Source organism: Pelodiscus sinensis, chromosome 1 (genome assembly GCF_052426305.1).
Source record: "Pelodiscus sinensis isolate ZL-2025 chromosome 1, ASM5242630v1, whole genome shotgun sequence".
NCBI classification, from domain to species: domain Eukaryota; kingdom Metazoa; phylum Chordata; order Testudines; family Trionychidae; genus Pelodiscus; species Pelodiscus sinensis.
The window spans coordinates 213,492,937-213,509,849 of NC_143052.1; the positions used below are offsets into that span (position 1 = coordinate 213,492,937).

At 43.7% G+C, this 16,913-nt stretch overlaps 1 protein-coding gene across 6 annotated transcripts in view; it reads left to right on the forward strand.

The window, feature by feature from the left end:
• SH3KBP1 (SH3 domain containing kinase binding protein 1) overlaps positions 1 to 16,913 on the forward strand; it is a 327,120-nt gene that overhangs the window by 93,333 nt on the left and 216,874 nt on the right. The window contains exon 1 of one of the 6 annotated variants that reach the window (XM_075913604.2): positions 7,989 to 8,160. The exons of 4 other annotated variants lie outside the window; for them this stretch is intronic. In XM_075913604.2, the coding sequence (XP_075769719.1) occupies positions 8,146 to 8,160 (15 nt within the window). In that variant the 5' untranslated portion in view covers positions 7,989 to 8,145. Of the gene's footprint in view, positions 1 to 7,988; positions 8,161 to 16,913 lie in introns of those variants that run through there. One more of the 6 variants, XM_006121845.5, reaches the window with a different exon arrangement.

Genomic DNA, 16,913 nt, shown 5'->3' on the forward strand with positions numbered 1-16,913 from the left:
GTGTGTGTGTGTGTGTGTGTGTGTTGAAATCAATGTTCACTGACATTTGCTGATAAAAATCTAATTCTTCTAAGCTACTTCTAATGATTGAGCTGGGTGAGACCTGGGGAATGAAGAGGATATTAAAAAGTAAGCTATATTAACTGTCATCTATTGCGGTCTAGAAAGGATTTTAGACAGGACCTAAGACATAGTTTTTGTAAACTATGCTGAACAGTGATTTATAATCAACAATTATCACAGGAAACAACAAAAACACATTATTTAAAAAAAATAAAATATGCAGTTCAATATATTAAATTTTTTTGAAACCTGTCATTGTGCAATATGAAAAATCCTGAATGATATAAATATTGTTTAAGATGAGACTGTTGTAGGATCAAATGGTAGCCAATTGATTTTTGAATATTGTTCTGAATATTTAGAAATGAAAGTATTATTTTGTGTGTTTAATTCTTCTATATTTTAGTGCTGTTCGAATTAAGTTATTTAAACAGACTTTTATGTGAGGTTTTTCAGTCCTGTCTCTGTTACTGTCTTAAACAGCATGTCTGCTGGATGCGTTTTCAGTGAAAATTACTATAATCTAACAATTATTCTGAGACCAAACTAAATACATTTCTATAGAATCATAGAATAATAGGACTGGAAGGGACCTCGAGAGGTCATCGAGTCCAGCCCCCCGCCCTCAAGGCAGGACCAAGCTCCGTCTACACCATCCCTGTTAGATGTCTGTCTAACCTGTTCTTAAATATCTCCAGAGAGGGAGATTCCACCACCTCCCTTGGCAATTTATTCCAATATTTGACCACCCTGACAGTTAGGAATTTTTTCCTAATGTCCAATCTAAACCTCCCCTGCTGCACTTTAAGCCCATTACTCCTTGTCCTGTCCTCAGAAACCAAGAGGAACAAATTTTCTCCTTCCTCCTTGTGACACCCTTTTAGATATTTGAAAACCGCTATCATGTCCCCCCTTAATCTTCTTTTTTCCAAACTAAACAAGCCCAGTTCATGAAGCCTGGCTTCATAGGTCATGTTCTCTAAACCTTTAATCATTCTTGTCGCTCTTCTCTGTACCCTTTCCAATTTCTCCACATCTTTCTTGAAATGTGGCGCCCAGAACTGGACACAGTACTCCAGCTGAGGCCTAACTAGTGCAGAGTAGAGCGGCAGAATGACTTCACGAGTTTTGCTTACAACACACCTGTTGATACAACCTTGAATCATATTTGCTTTTTTTGTAACAGCATCACACTGTTGACTCATATTCAACTTGTGGTCCACTATGACCCCTAGATCCCTTTCCGCCATGCTCCTTCCTAGACAGTCGCTTCCCATCTTGTATGTATGGAACTGATTGTTCCTTCCTAAGTGGAGCACTTTGCATTTCTCTTTATTAAACTTCATCCTGTTTACCTCTGACCATTTCTCTAACTTGCTAAGGTCATTTTGAATTATGTCCCTATCCTCCAAAGAAGTTGCAACCCCACCCAGTTTGGTATCATCTGCAAACTTAATAAGCGTACTCTCTATCCCAATATCTACATCCTTGATGAAGATTTCAAACAGTACGGGTCCCAAAACAGACCTTTGCGGAACTCCATCTGTTATCCCTTTCCAGCAGGATTTAGAACCGTTAACAACAACTCCCTGACTACGGTTATCCAGCCAATTATGCACCCACCTTATCGTGGCCCTATCTAAGTTATATTTGCCTAGTTTATCAATAAGAATATCATGCGAGACCGTATCAAATGCCTTACTAAAGTCTAGGTATATGACATCCACCGCTTCTCCCTTATCCACAAGGCTCGTTATCCTATCAAAGAAAGCTATCAGATTAGTTTGGCATGACTTGTTCTTCACAAACCCATGCTGGCTATTCCCTATCACTTTATTACCTTCCAAGTGTTTGCATATGATTTCCTTAATTACCTGCTCCATTATCTTCCCTGGGACAGACGTTAAACTGACCGGTCTGTAGTTTCCTGGGTTGTTCTTCTTCCCCTTTTTATAGATGGGCACAATATTTGCCCTTTTCCAGTCTTCTGGAATCTCCCCTGTCTGCCATGATTTTTCAAAAATCATAGCTAAAGGCTCAGATACCTCCTCTATCAGCTCCTTGAGTATCCTGGGATGCATTTCATCAGGACCTGGTGACTTGCTGACATCTAACTTTCCTAAGTGATTTTTAACTTGTTCTTTGTGTATCCTATCTTCTAAACTTACCCTCTCTCTGCTTGTATTCACTACGTTAGGCACACCTCCAGACTTCTCGGTGAAGACGGAAACAAAGAAGTCATTGAGCATCTCTGCCATTTCCAAGTTTCCTGTTACTGCTTCTCCCTCCTCACTGAGCAGTGGGCCTACCCTGTCCTTGGTCTTCCTCTTGCTTTTAATGTATTTATAAAAGGTCTTCTTGTTTCCCTTTATGCTTGTAGCTAGTTGATCTCATTTTGTGCCTTTGCCTTTCTAATCTTGCCCCTGCATTCCCGTGTTGCTTGCCTATATTCATTCTTTGTAATTTGTCCTAGTTTCCATTTTTTATATGACTCCATTTTTAGTTTGAGATCATGCAAGATCTCCTTGTTAAGCCAACCTGGTCTTTTGCCATATTTTCTATCTTTCCTACACAGCGGAATTGTTTGCTTTTGGGCCCTTAACAACGTCCCTTTGAAATACTTCCAACTCTCCTCAGTGTCATGGAACCCTAATTTCAGAATTCATTCTACTTGCCCAGATTTTTTTCCCTTGGAACAGTTACACTGCTTTTATGACCATTACTGTTCTGTAACAATAGGCGAATATTCAAGACTTTCTTTATACATAGAACTAAATTACGTGCTCACATATTCTAGGGTGGGCAAGAGGTGGCTAACAGGCCTGATCTGGCCTGCTGAGCCCCCAGATCCAGCCTGCGGCCACCTTGCAAGCACCCTTACTCCGGAGCAGCTGCAGCCACTTTACATAGCAGACTGCTAATTCCCATGCTGTCTGGGCAAGGAGGAGAAAGCTTTTCATGTTGTCCCCACCCCCAGCAAAATATCCAAGCTCCCATTGGCCAGTTTCTGGCCAATAGGAGCTGAAAAATTTTGCTGACGGAAGGGACAGTGAATGAAGCCTCCTCAGTCCCTCCCTTCCTTCCTGTGCTGGAGCAGAGCCATGTGGAGCAGCCCCAGCAGCACACAGGGATCCTGTCTCAGGTTCATGCAGAGCTGCTGGCTGGGAGCCTCTGGCACCCCACCCCTTCTCGCCACCCAACTCCCTGCCCCACCACCCAAACCTTCCGTATCCCCTCTCCCCACCTCTACAGGTCACAATTCCCTTCCATACACTGCACCCCTCCCCCAGACCAGAATCCTTTCTTGCATACGTATGCCTCCCTGACCCCATTCCTCCACTCCACATCACCACTAAAGCCCTCGGTACCCTCTTTTCCCCCTTCTCCCAGGTCAAAACCTCCTCCCATATCCTGCACCCTCTCCAACACCCCTTTCCCAGGCCAGAATCCTCCCCTGGATCACAAGTCCTTGCCCCAGACCATAACCCCCTCCTTCACCCAAACTCCATCTCTGACTCCACACTCCCACCTGCACCCCAGTCGTCTATTCCAAGCACCCTTCTACACCCCACCCATCCTCCCAGACTCCACATTCCTCCACAGAAGTGCTGCCCTTGACCATTTACCAAAATCACCTTGAAGTAGCCCCCATTAAAAATTATTGCCCACCCCTGCTCTAGTGTAAATTGAAAGTAGTGCTACTGAAATCAGTGGAGTTGTTCCTAGTTTACAGCAGCATAAATTAGACCAGAAAGTGATTCACTATGTCTGAAGTACATTGAACAGATCAGAATTACACTCTCTTCAAATAATTCTTTCTATTTATGAGTTAAATAGTGACCATCAATGTGGTAAGTATCATGAAAATGAATTTGAATGACCTTCCTAGTAATTTCTAGGAAAGTATATTTTCAGGTGTGGTAAGTAATGATATCCAGTGACCAAGGAAACTGGTTCTTGACATGGACACTCCATGGAGAATTCACAGTAATAAACTAACTATGGACGTCAGCTGGTGTGTGTGTGTGTGTGTGTTTTTGTTTGTTCGTTTGTTATTCGTAGTGAAAAGAGCTACACACGTTTTGGGGGGAACGCCTTAATCCCAAATATTGTTTTACAGGAGAAAAGTGAACACTGCATATGTTCCAAGGTCTTTCATAGAAAAGATACATTGACCCTGTTCTGCCAGCAGAATGAATAGCCTTTTTACCTCCAATGAAATAAAACAAGAAGTGTATTTATTGTGAGTCTTAAAATAAATCTCCCAAATGCTAGGAAACGCCTGTCAGGTCTTTCTGCATGACACCATCTTGTACTAGTACAGCACTGTCTTGCCACGATCTTTATAATCATTGATGCTGGGATATGCGTGTTAGTGGTGGAATACCAAGAATGGATGCATTAAAATCACAGGTCCAAAGAAATCAAACCCCTCCTTTTGATCAATACAGCTTACTGAGTGTCAAAAAAAAAATAATATCCATATGTTTGATTTAGGTTAGAAAGCTTATATATTGAAGATACTTCTACAAAATGTCCAGGTTAGGTGGTTGACTTTTTTTATAGAAGGTTTCTGGGCCATTGGTATTGTTTTAGTAGGAACTCCTCTGCTGTTGCTGGATACCTGGCCTAGAGGGAATTACATCAGTCAGCTCTTCTAGGTTGAATGTTTTAGCCATTGCAGTGAGGAGGCTTTGGGAGACGTGAAAAGAAAAGGAGAGGCTTCTAAGTGAGCTGAGGGGAATTATGAAGTGCTTACTGGCATGCAGACGAGCCAGGAATATACTGACGTGTGTCACTGGTCACTGTTACACACAATACGTGATTGTTTATTTACACAATCTGATATGACTATTCCATGGTTTCTCTGATTTCACAGTTTAGTGTGGCATTTCAAAGAAGTTGCAAGTTGTGAAAACTGCTCCATAGGATGCTTTTAAGCCAGGTCCCCCCAGCACCGGGTCCTGTCTCCTCCCTCCCTCTCCCCCTCCCCCCGCTACCTCTGCAGGAGGCAGAAAGGGGGGGCAGGCGGATCCATGGAACCAGCACGTGAGGGGAACCTGCTCCGCAGGCGTATCTGCTCCAGCCTGCCCCTCTCACCCTCCACACTGCTGCCTTTCTATCGGAGGCAGCAGTGTAGGGGGTGGGGGAGCTTGTATAGAGTTGGCTTTAAGCCAACTCTTCACAAACACCGGCTGCTGCTCTTCCCTTCTCCCCACAGCTTCTGATAGAGAGGCAGCAAGGAGGGAGGGAATACAAGCAGTTGTCAAGATTAACCGATAAGCCTACGCTTATTAGTTAATCGTGTAGTCGTCTACATGGTGGCATCCCTAGTCTAGACCGTCTGGCCAGTGGACTAGCATGAGCAGCTGAGGCTGGTAATTCTATCCCATTTGTAGAACTGTGTGTATGAGTGTGTGCGCGTGGTGGGTAATTTTTGTAGCTAGGAGGGGTAAATAAGTTCTGCCTTCACAATAAGTGCAGCACGTTGCTTTATCCTCCTAACAGGATTTTGCTAGTTGTATTTCTACAAGTGTAACAAGTGGATGGAAACCTAAAAAGGGGAAAGCTCTACCCTGCAGCTCCTGAAAGGCAGTCGGTGGCTTACACATTGGCCTCAGACTTTTCTCGGTTCCAGGAATAGCAAAAGCAGCATTACAACAAAGCCTTCCCACACAAGAAACTATATACTTACAGCCACTAAAAGGTGGCAAGACAAAAATTTAATGGGATGGAAGGGAGTATAGCTGGGAGTGAAGTGCTTCTGAGTTCATGCCAAGCATCTGGGGCAGGTAGCCCCTCCTGATACTAACACTGCAAGTGCTACACTCTGCTTTTAGTGAGCTAGCGTAGCACATAGCAGAATGGAGTCCCAGGTCTGCAGCTACTCCACACACAACTATTTGAGCCTCCACACTTAATATTACTTTTAGATTTTCACTGTAAACTTGAATTGACCTGCATTCTAGTGAATGGATTAGCTCTTCTGATTCTGGATAGCCAAGCACGTTTCTGTTAACTATGCAGTTTTATCTACTATTCATTAAAAGCCCATAATGAAACTTAAGGCTGAGCAGTGTAGTTAACCTTATGTGGCTCCAGGAACTTTGAATTTTCTACTTAGTAACTCTGAGCCAGTAGCATCAGTCAATGAATACTGTATTAAGCAATTTCAATAGGAAAGTACCATAATTCCCAGAGTTCCCTTATCCTTGTTAAAGGACTTAGACCAGTGTTTCTTAAACTGTGTTCCACGGCACACCGGTGTGCCACGAGGCAGTCAGAGGTGTGCCACTGAGAACAGTAGAGTTCAAAATGGCCACCCTTAAAGGGGCAGGCAACCTTTTGAGGGGAAGGGGGGGGAGGCGCTCAATAACTTTTCCCCGGCCTCTTTTTTTCCCCCCCTCAACACAAAATCCTTGATGTTCCTCATAAAAAAATATTGTTTAGTGTTCCTCGGTCTTAAAAAGTTTAAGAAACACTGACTTAGACCTTAATTAAACAGCACTGTTGCATCATACCTGCTGCCTATTTTCCATCATTCACCCACATCCTTACATCCTCCCCTCTGTTCAGTCTGTGTTGTAGCAAGGTGGTGTCCCAGAACAAACCCCACTGATGACCTGTCATGGCCCTGTAAGAATTCTGCCCTCAGCTCCTTCTTGCTTCTCCAAAATAACTTGCTCACAACCCAGAGTACATTTTAAGCTTTCATAAAAATCCAATGTACTTTGGCCCCTCAGACCCAAATACTCCATCTTGGTGAAAAGATTCTGTAGCCTGCCACCATGAGGCTGCCTATTGCTTCTCTCTTGGGTTCAGGGATTTCACAGATCTCCGTGTGAGTCAAAGTAGTGGTTCAAGCTGGCTTCACTGAGGCAGCTAGAGCTATGTTCCAGCCCTGCTTTACAGAGCCTCTCTCTAAGAATCTGCTAAATGCTGTGGTGTCATCCCGTTCAGGGGAGAATTCCCTGATTAACACCTGGCTCCCATTCCTCATTTTATGGAACAAGATTGGCTGGCACCAAGACCAACAACTCCTTAAAGGGACCGGACCATTTTCTTACCAAGATGTCAATGACCTTGTCAAAGCAGCAATGGACAAGACTCTCCATGATCTTATATAGTTTCTCCCCTTCCTATATTCACTCTTGTGGTTTTAATATCCATGATTTCCAGTCACACTGGCATTGCCCCAGTAGACAGTGATGCTTTGGAGGACAATAAAATGGGTAGCCGTTCTTGAAATAAGTCTTACGTGGACAAGGTATGCTTATGGAACATTGACAGAACTTCTTGTGTGTGGACACGAGATCTGGGGGACCATGCAGTGGTTAGCATAATGAATTTCTCTAGTATAGGCAAGGCTTAAATAGGTTCTTTTGTTTGAAATTTAAAACAAGAAACTTTTTTTAAGGGAAAGGCATAACTTGTCCAAGAAGCCTTTTTAAAACAAGGAATTTACTTTGTCGTGATGTCCTTCAGTGTTTATGCCAAGTTTTGTACTATGCTGTAGGAGGGTGTGCTGAGTAAGTATTGGATTGAGAAACTGGGATGAGAAGTTTCAGTGTGACCCATTACTTCAAAGGTAGCATGCAAATATAATTTGTAAAGATTGAGTGATTCTAGATCTTGACCTCCTCCTTAGACTGAGATGTGAATGCACCTTCCTTCCTATAATTAATTAAATTCTGACATGCTCCTGAGGCTGTAGGGCATGACCACACCCCTTCCAGTCCTACTTCTCATTCTCTGCTTGTTTGAAGCAGGAGTAAGCAAGATCGTTCTCTGCACTCACTTTTCTCCCATAAGAGACTATATAAAACAGAAAAGGATCATCTCAACAGATCAACCCTGGTCTTCTTTCTGCTTGTTTCTCTTTCCTCAGCCATGGTAGAGCAGGCTGAATGGAGAAAGGACATGAGGTGCTCTATCTGTGATTAGATCTCAAGAAAGACAGAGAAGTCACCCATCTCCGCTCCCAACAGTGTGCCTTCCCTCTGCCTGGGGGAGATCGATTACGAGTCTAGAAGGGTTGTTGGTAACTCTGCTTTTCTCCACATCAGCCAAGACTTCTGAGAAATGCCTCTTTTAAGGGTAAGTGCTCTCTACTTTTGTGGCTCAGCAAAAAGGGCTGTTCTCACTGGTCAAGAGCTCCTTTTGGGGAAAATCAAAGACTTCTCAAGCATCTTCTGGTCTACTGCTAAAGAGAAATGCTTCATGATCTGCACCAGTTCCTCATAAGGATAATTAGAAACCTTGAAAATAACTCAGAAACTTTTCTGATTCCTTTTTTTCCCCTCAAAAAGATTCTGTTTTCCAGAATGCTCTCTTGCCATAATGATAGAAATGTAGCCGTGTTAGTCTGGTGTAGCTGAAACAAAATACAGGACTATGTAGCACTTTAAAGACTAACAAGATGGTTTATTAGATGATGAGCTTTCGTGGGCCAGACCCACTTCCTCAGATCAAATAGTGGAAGAAAATAGTCACAACCATATATACCAAAGGATACAATTCAAAAAAATGAACACATATGAAAAGGACAAATCAAATTTCAGAACAGAAGGGGGATGCGGGGGTGGGGGGGAGGTAAATGTCTGTGAGAGCTCTCTCCCCCCCCCCCCCCCCCGCATCCCCCTTCTGTTCTGAAATTTGATTTGTCCTTTTCATACGTGTTCATTTTTTTTTAATTGTATCCTTTGGTATATATGGTTGTGACTATTTTCTTCCACTATTTGATCTGAGGAAGTGGGTCTGGCCCAACAAAGCTCATCATCTAATAAACCATCTTGTCCTGTATTTTGTTTCTCTTGCCATAAGTTATATATTGAATGATGAACATTAGAGGTCAGGGACTTAAGTGGTAGGCTGAGACCCAAAAGGATGCAGTAGTTTAAAAAAAAAAGAGAGATAGAAGCCATATGATGTGTTTTCTAGCCCCAGAGCCTCAGGGAATAGCCTGAATTGCATCTGATGTGTGCAGGAGGAGGAGAAGATGAAATGCCTTGGACTGGAAGAGAGAGGAAGTGATTGGGAAACAAGTTCTCTGTTACGACATATGAAAGAAGTATTTGTTTTGTGGAACCTAATTTTTCTGAATTGTGGAGTACTTGCAGCTTCTGTCAACTTCCTGTTCAAATGGCGGGTGCTCAGTACTTCTGAAAATCAGAATTATAACATATTTCTGTGAAATTGGCAGGTGGTTGCCAGCAATGCTTATGAAAAGACCTTTAGGCTAAAGTGTCAGAGCACAGAAGGAAGTGTTAAATTCTAATCTCTGATTTACAAGTCTGGCAGCACATACTGCTCACATGGAGTGTGATTTGAATAATGATGTGTCTACTCCTAATCTCATTAACCCTGATTTAATCCAGGATTTTATTGCGTTAATGCTTGCTAACTTCAATAGCACTAGTCAAACAAGCATTCCTGTAAATATCTTTCTAAAAACATATGTCCGTGAGACTTTTTTTTTTTTTTTGAGAGGGAAAAGATGCAACTTAAATGAGAAGACTCCTTAAAACACAGGGAACTGGATTTTACCCTTGTCTGTATCTTGAAATCAATGGGGTTTCACAGTTTGTTTTATGTTTATGGTAAATACAGTGGACTTTACTTTTTGCCTTTGTAATCAAAGGCTGTAGAAGCTTGGATTATTGGGTTAAGAGAGTGACATACATTTGAAGGGCAGCTCTGTCAAGAAACAATAAGCTTTTACCAAATATGTATAATTTGCCTAAATCTTTTTATGCCAAAAGGCTTTGTGCTATGGTATTAAAGAACTGTGTGGAGACTGGGATGTTGGGTATATTTTTCTGGACTGGTGAGGGAAATGGATGAGCTGTCACTATGGCTTTTTAAAAAACGGTGACAAATAAAAATGTCAGTATTTCAAAGTTGATATGTTTTTGTTTTACATAGTGATTTTACTTTATTTTCCCCTTCATTGGAAATCATTTGGGGGGGAGGGAGGAAAAAGCCTTCCCTCACCCCAAATTAAAATCTTTCCCGTGATTCTAAACTGAGAACTCAACACGCTGGATGACTTAGGCATTGTTCTCATTTGAAAATCCTGCTGTAAAGAACTGTCTGGTGTATGAGCGGATTCTGCTCTGAGAATTTGCTTTATGTCGCCCACTGAACCTGCATGTGTCATAGGTAGTGCTTTATGCTATTGTTTAATGTATTATGCTTTACCATAATGTCTGCAATTTCTTGATTCTAATGCTATTTTTCCATATCAGTTTACCTACTTCAGATTGTAAATAAGGGGGGAGAAAGAACAAAGATGCAACCTCTTGAATTAATGATTTTAAGGAACAGCTTGCGTATCAGTGATAGAGCCTTTGCTGTGCTCTCAGCAGAAATATTTGTACTAGGCTAAATATAAAGATTGACTCTTTTTGAGTCATCTTCCTTTTATTCATCCCTCAAAGTAATAGGTTGTGTGTGTGATGGAAGCACAGTTATTTACCTCTCTTCTTATAAATTCATAATTATGTTTTTCTCCTTATCAAGAACAATTTTGTACTTTCTAAGAAGTTAATGATGGTTTGATTCTTTTGGAGAAAAATAAGCCCTCCACTTCCCTCCTCTTCCTCTCTCCCCCTCCCCCCGCCTCAATTGAGGAGCTTGAATGGAGAGGCAGAAAAAGCACAATGGGGTGTGTTTCCCTTCTTTCTGTTGTGATAGAGAAGAGCTGGCTGGTGGATAGAATGTTCAGTGCCTCTCTACAGATGTGGCAATCTGGGCTGGGTGTATGTGGGGGTGTCACGTTACTGGAATTTGAGGGAAGCAGCCGGATCGTGGCTGCACCCATAGGTGGGGGTGCTGGCCCCAACAATGATATAGAAGGGGGCCATGTGGGGTATTGAATAGGAGCTTGTTGTTTGCTGATCCTGTGTACGCTATTTATGTGAGTGTTTAATGTCTGTGTGAGCAGATAGGAATCTGTAATCTGTGTGGAAGCTGAATATTTCTCTGAATGTGGTTAAGCATTGCTATGGACAGGCTGAGTAGCGAAGCCCTGTGGAACAATGGCACTTGATGGGCCAAGGACACACCTAAAGCATGAGGGCGGAGACCCAAGAGCTGCCAGCAGAGAGAGGCTGAGGACCAGGTGACCGGCTGAGACCAGAAGAGGCCAGGAAGGGGGTATAAAGAGGCCATGTGGTCGATGCCATTTTGTTCTCAGCTCAGCACTTCATCCCAGAGGCAGCATTGCAGGGATCGAAGAGCCCGAAAGACCTGTGAACCCATCCTGATCTTAGGATGTGCAATAAGAACTTTTAAACCAGCAGCTGCAACATCTCTGCTAGAGCCTGCATCGAGAACTGGGAGATTCGGTGCATGTAACGTACTGTACTTTAATAACCTTACTCTCATGCTTTTCTTTATGTTACTAAACCTTTAGTTGTTAGATGCTAAAGGATTGGCCCAGCGTGATTTGTGGGTAAGGTCCAGAGGGTAAATTGACCAGGGATCTGTGGCTGGTTTCTTGGAACCGGACAGAACTTGTTCGGGGTAGGTGGAATTGGGTGCTAGGACCGCCCCACCTGTGTATAGGCCCGGGGCCATCTGGGGCACGGATATTGCTGGGGTGTCGGAGGGGTTTTGCTCGTGAGGCTTCAGGCAGGCTGCTGAAGCGCTCTGTGGGACTGGTTTGTGGCCTGTGTGGAGAGGTCACCAGTCTGGGGGCTGTAAGGAGCCCCGGATTTGAGCAATTCGCCCCGAGCGGACACCCTCAGCTGTGCCCAGACACGGCCCGGTCCGTCACAGGGGGTGTAAGAGTTGTCGGACCAAATGGGTCACTGAAACTGTAGTCTTCCCTGTGTTGCTGGGATTATGGTGAGGGAGAGTGCTCCTACTCAGTGGCAGTTAAAAGCCTGGCAATCTCTCCAGTGCCATGAAGGTTGGGGAGGGGTGGAGGCAGGGGATTCTCTATTGCTGTTAGGCTATATGTCAGGGGTGGGCAATAATTTTTGATGGGGGGGGCACTCCAAGATTTTGGAAAGTGGTTGAGGGCAGCACTCTTCCATGATATTAATGGAGGTGTGGGGTGGAGGTTGGGTGCAGGAGGGAGCTTGAGGTAAAGGACTGGGGTGCAGGAGGGAGACTAAAGTCTGGGCGGGAGTTGGGATGAAGCTGGCAGTTGTGACCTAGGGCAGGGGACTGGAGTGCAGGGGTTTGGGATGTGACCTAGGGTAGGAGGGGATTGTGATCTGGGGCAGGAGATCGGGGTGCCAGATCTGGGAGGGGGTATGGGTGTAAGAGGGGGACAGAGGGTTTGGGTATGTTGAGTGGAGGAGCAGAGAATTGGGGCAGGAAAGAGCTGGGGTGCCAGAAGCAGGCTGTGGCCAAGAGACTTACTTGTCAGCTGCCAAACTAGCCTGCCTGCCTGCCTGGCCATGTGCTTTATGAATAACTGAGCCCAGGAGAGGGGGCGTGATTCTTGGTAGCTGCCTGTTATTTCAACAAGCAGCTTCCATTGGCTGGTTTCTGGCAGAAACCAGCCAATGAGAATGTGCTGAGGGAGGGATGGCTTCTAAAACAACTCCCCCCCCCCCCCACTCCAGTTTTAATACAGAAACAGAGCCCCGTAGTTGTGTTTCTGCATGGCGGGCGGGGGCAAGCTGAGGAGACTGCCTAAGGCTACCTGCTCCCTCCACAGGCTGGATCCAGCCCACCGGCCGTATTTTGCCCAGGCCTGTTATGTGTGGTGACAGTCAGGGGAGCTGATTGCAGCCAGCCTCCTGAAGACAATTCTTGCTGCCACAAAGCTTGGTGCCACCACTCCACTGTCTGTATTTTAATGGAACAAATACTTGACTGAGGATTAGAAACTAGGAATGAATGCTGAAGTGAACGTTGGTGGGCACTAGCAGGCGACTCCACTGTAGTGCAAATTAAATCACACATTTTAGTTTCCCCTTCATCTCCAGCCTACCCAAATCCTTTGCAATCTCACTGTTTGTGCCTTTTGTAAGAGATTATTTTCAGTCTTGTGATTCTGCATTTCTGAGAAGTTAGGTTTTGATGCAGATTCATAAAAAATTATCCTCATTTTTAAGGTCTTTCATGTAGGGATGTTAAATAAAAATATTATTGTAACTGTAAAAGCGACAAGGAGTCCTGTGGCACCTTATAGACTAACAGATGTAGTGTAGCATAAACTTTCGTAGGCAAAGACCCACTTTGTCAGATGCATGTAGTGGAAATTTCCAGAGGCAGGTATAAATATGCAGGCCAGAATAAGGCTAGAGTTATCTGGAAATTTCCACTACATGCATCTGACGAAGTGAGTCTTTGCCCACGAAAGTTTATGCTACACTACATCTGTTAGTCTATAAGGTGCCACAGGACTCCTTGTCGCTTTTGCAGATCCAGACTAACACAGCTACCCCTCTGATATTGTAACTGTGTAGCTGCTAAAATTGTTAGCTGTTACACAATAGCTCACCCGGAGCGAGGCTGTCAGCCAGTGCGTGCTTGGATGCAGGCCCCACTCTTGGGGAGCCAGCTGCTGCCCTGTGCTGCAGACTCTCATAAAGGAGCAGCATTTGGCTCCCCAGAAGCTGGTGAGCTCAGCTGCCTCCTGCATGAGAGTCTGCAGCGCAGGGCAGCAGCTGGCTCCCTGGGAGCTGGACCGGGAGCTGGCGTGTAACCATTTGGGTAACTGATAAGCTCATGCTTATTGGTTTCCTGTTTAAATAAGTGCACTCTTACACATCTCTACTTTCATGGCCTATCCTTTTGCTACTTGATCCTCTGTCCTGCACTAGGAGAAGATGATTCCCATCGCTACTCTGTCAGTAATGTCCATCTTCATTGCCTGTTTGTTAAACTGACAAAAGCACCTTTCTGCTTTTCCCCGTGTTGCCGCTCATACAATGGAATCTCTTCCTCTAAACATCCACAAACATGGACAGTGGGTGTGGTAAGCTGGGGAAGGCTGTGCCTCCCCAAACAGCCTGTTGTGGCCCTACCCACATTGCATCCCCAAGCCCCCTCCTACAGTTCCCAGCATTCTTCCAGGCTGGCTGTGGCTGGTTCAGGTGACCTGTTGCTCGGACTTGGAGTGGCTAGTACAGGAGCCACGCTGCCTGCACAGTACTCGGGATGGAGGCACTGCTGCTATGCTGCCCAGCCCCTCGAGGCTGGGGTCAGGTGCCTGGTTGGGGATGCTTTGGGCTCCTGCAGCAAAGGGGCAGGACCATGGGTAGAAGAGGAGAGGCTAGTCTCCACCAATGGCCAGTTCACCAGCCACTCACATCCACAAAGCTGCCTCAGTATCCTCTCTCAAATCCCTCCTTTTCCGTGATGCCTACAAAAAAACTTGACAATAATTATGCAGCTGGTATTTTGTGATCACGGCTTTTATCCTGACCACTTTTGTGTCATTGTTTCCCTGTTTATCTGTTGTGATAAACATCTGTTGTGATTTTTCTTATATTTGGAATGTAAGGACATGAGCGCAGGGACTGGTTTTTTGGTGTTTTCCCATGCATAGCACTGTGGAACCTGCTGTCTCAGTGGGATCCCTAGGCATTATCGTAATATAAATTAATAATAAAACTAAATAGAGAAAGGGACCTGAAACAGAATAGCAGACCTGAATCTCCTCACTCCTTTGCAACGGGTGAAGATTGGCTCCAGAACTGTACCTTCTGACTTAGACTCACTCTTTAGTTAAATACATAAATTACAGAGTTTGGTTGCTTCCTATTTTTTTGTTGTACTTCTCATTTTGAGTCTTGATGAGACAAACATTTTAAAGATCTTTAGCATGTATTTGAATGTCTGTCTATCTGTTGTCTTGTGCTCATCAACATCATGTCCCAGCTCCCCCCAGAGAACTTTAACTATAGTGCATTAATTGTCTGATTTTATTTCACCATGTTTCCTTTAAGGCAGTTGGAACTGTTTATTTCCTTCCTCTCTGTCTGCCTCTCACCTCTTCTCTTTCCCCTCCCCCTTCAACTTTCTTATTTTCTTGTCTGTTTTTAGTTGCAGCTGTGGATAATTTAAATTGTAAAAGCGCATTGAACAATTTTCTCTGAACTGGAGGGTTAAGAGCTATGTTTATTGCCTGGAGCAGGAACCACTACTGAAAAGCCACACACGGGGGTGAGGAGGGAGAGTCTATCGTGCATTTATAAAACAGAGCTGAGGGAGTACTTAGGACCTAAATGATCTGTGGAGTTTATTATTATGATGTAAATATCTATGGTGATTTAGGTCTCTATATTATACAAGGCACTTTACATACATAGAAACTAAGTTCCTATCTGGAAGAAGTTTTATGATGAGACAAGCAAATATAAGATGCAACACAAGACAACACAGCTGTTTCAGAAAAGGGAAGGTGTGGGACTATTAAGACCCGGCTCTTGCTATGGGGGAAGGTCAGCTTAAGCTATGCAAATCCAACTACATTTAAAAAAATGTAGTTGAAGGTGATGTAAGGTGAGCTTCAGTGCCATCCTCACAGTGGGAGATTGAAGGAAGAAATGCTCCCATCAATTTCCCTTATTCCTTGTGAGGAGGAGTAGTACTGGTGCCAACAGGTTTTCCCCTAGTGTTTGATTTAGCTTGTCTTTACTAGACCTGTTAAATCAAATGCCAGAAGATCAATCACCCCACAAGTGAACCCCATCAATTTTCCCACAGGTGAAGACGTGGCTTCAGAGTATAGGGAGAGGGATTGCTGGAAAATGAGATCTAAGGAGACAAAGTATCTGATAAACACAAAGGCTGAGAGTGGGAAAAGCAAGAGAGAAGGTAGGAGAAATGGAGAGATAGGCAGAGTAAAATCCATGTAGGATTTTGGAGAGAAAGGTGAGATGCTTAAATCTGTTGTGGAAACCTCGGCAGGATATGACACAGTCAGAGTGCTTCAGCACCTTGGTTCATGGGAAGGTTGGAGTAGCAGGGCATGTGAATGCAGGAGTCCACAGCCATGGTTCAGCAAGCTGTTAATCACTGTAAAATATGCTAGCTATTGGAGTTTATTTCCTCTTTTTGTTAGCCGCCATTTTATTAATATGTAATAACTTTGAGAGGAAAATACAAAACAGAAACCTCCTATACTTGCAATAAGTGTAAATTGTTTATATTAATGTCTGACATGAATTTGTTCCAAAGGCTTATATAGTTCCACACTGCTCATTACTGGTTCTCAAGTACTTAAGAAGTATGTACCTGTTTAATAATAGAATTATAATAAAACATTACAATTCTTATTTAGTTTGACAGAAATAAAGGTAGCTCAGAGTCCTAGTCCTTTTTACATGAGCAAGCTCATTTATGCTAAGATAGTGCAGTGGTTTTAGATCAACACAAGTTATAAAATATATATTAGGAATACAGTAATGAGTAAGTTATAGATGACAAACCTTCCAACTTTACTAAGGTCTAAGATAAACTGTCTAACAACAGTTGTAAGGCTTCCCACACATCTGTGCAACCAAGCAGACAGCACTGTCAAAAAATGATGGATGGGGTCCAGTAATTTCTTAGCAGCAGAGGAAGAAAGTGAGACCAAAAGCAGTGAGGTGAGTTGCTCAAGCAGAAAGCATTCCCTGCAAAAAGAAGCACTCTAGGGCCCTGATCCTGTGCATGCCTAACTTTACATGTTGTGGGCATTCCTACTGAAAATAATGGAGCTACTCTCAGAAGGAAAAGTTCAGCATGTGCATAATTCTTTGCAGGATTAGGGCCTACATTAGATGCTGATCATGAGAGACACTGAAATAGGCTATGTGATGAATTCTGAAGTTAACATACACAAATCAAAAGAGCACAATGAGCTGTTTAGAGAGATGTTGTATAGAAATAAGTCAATAACC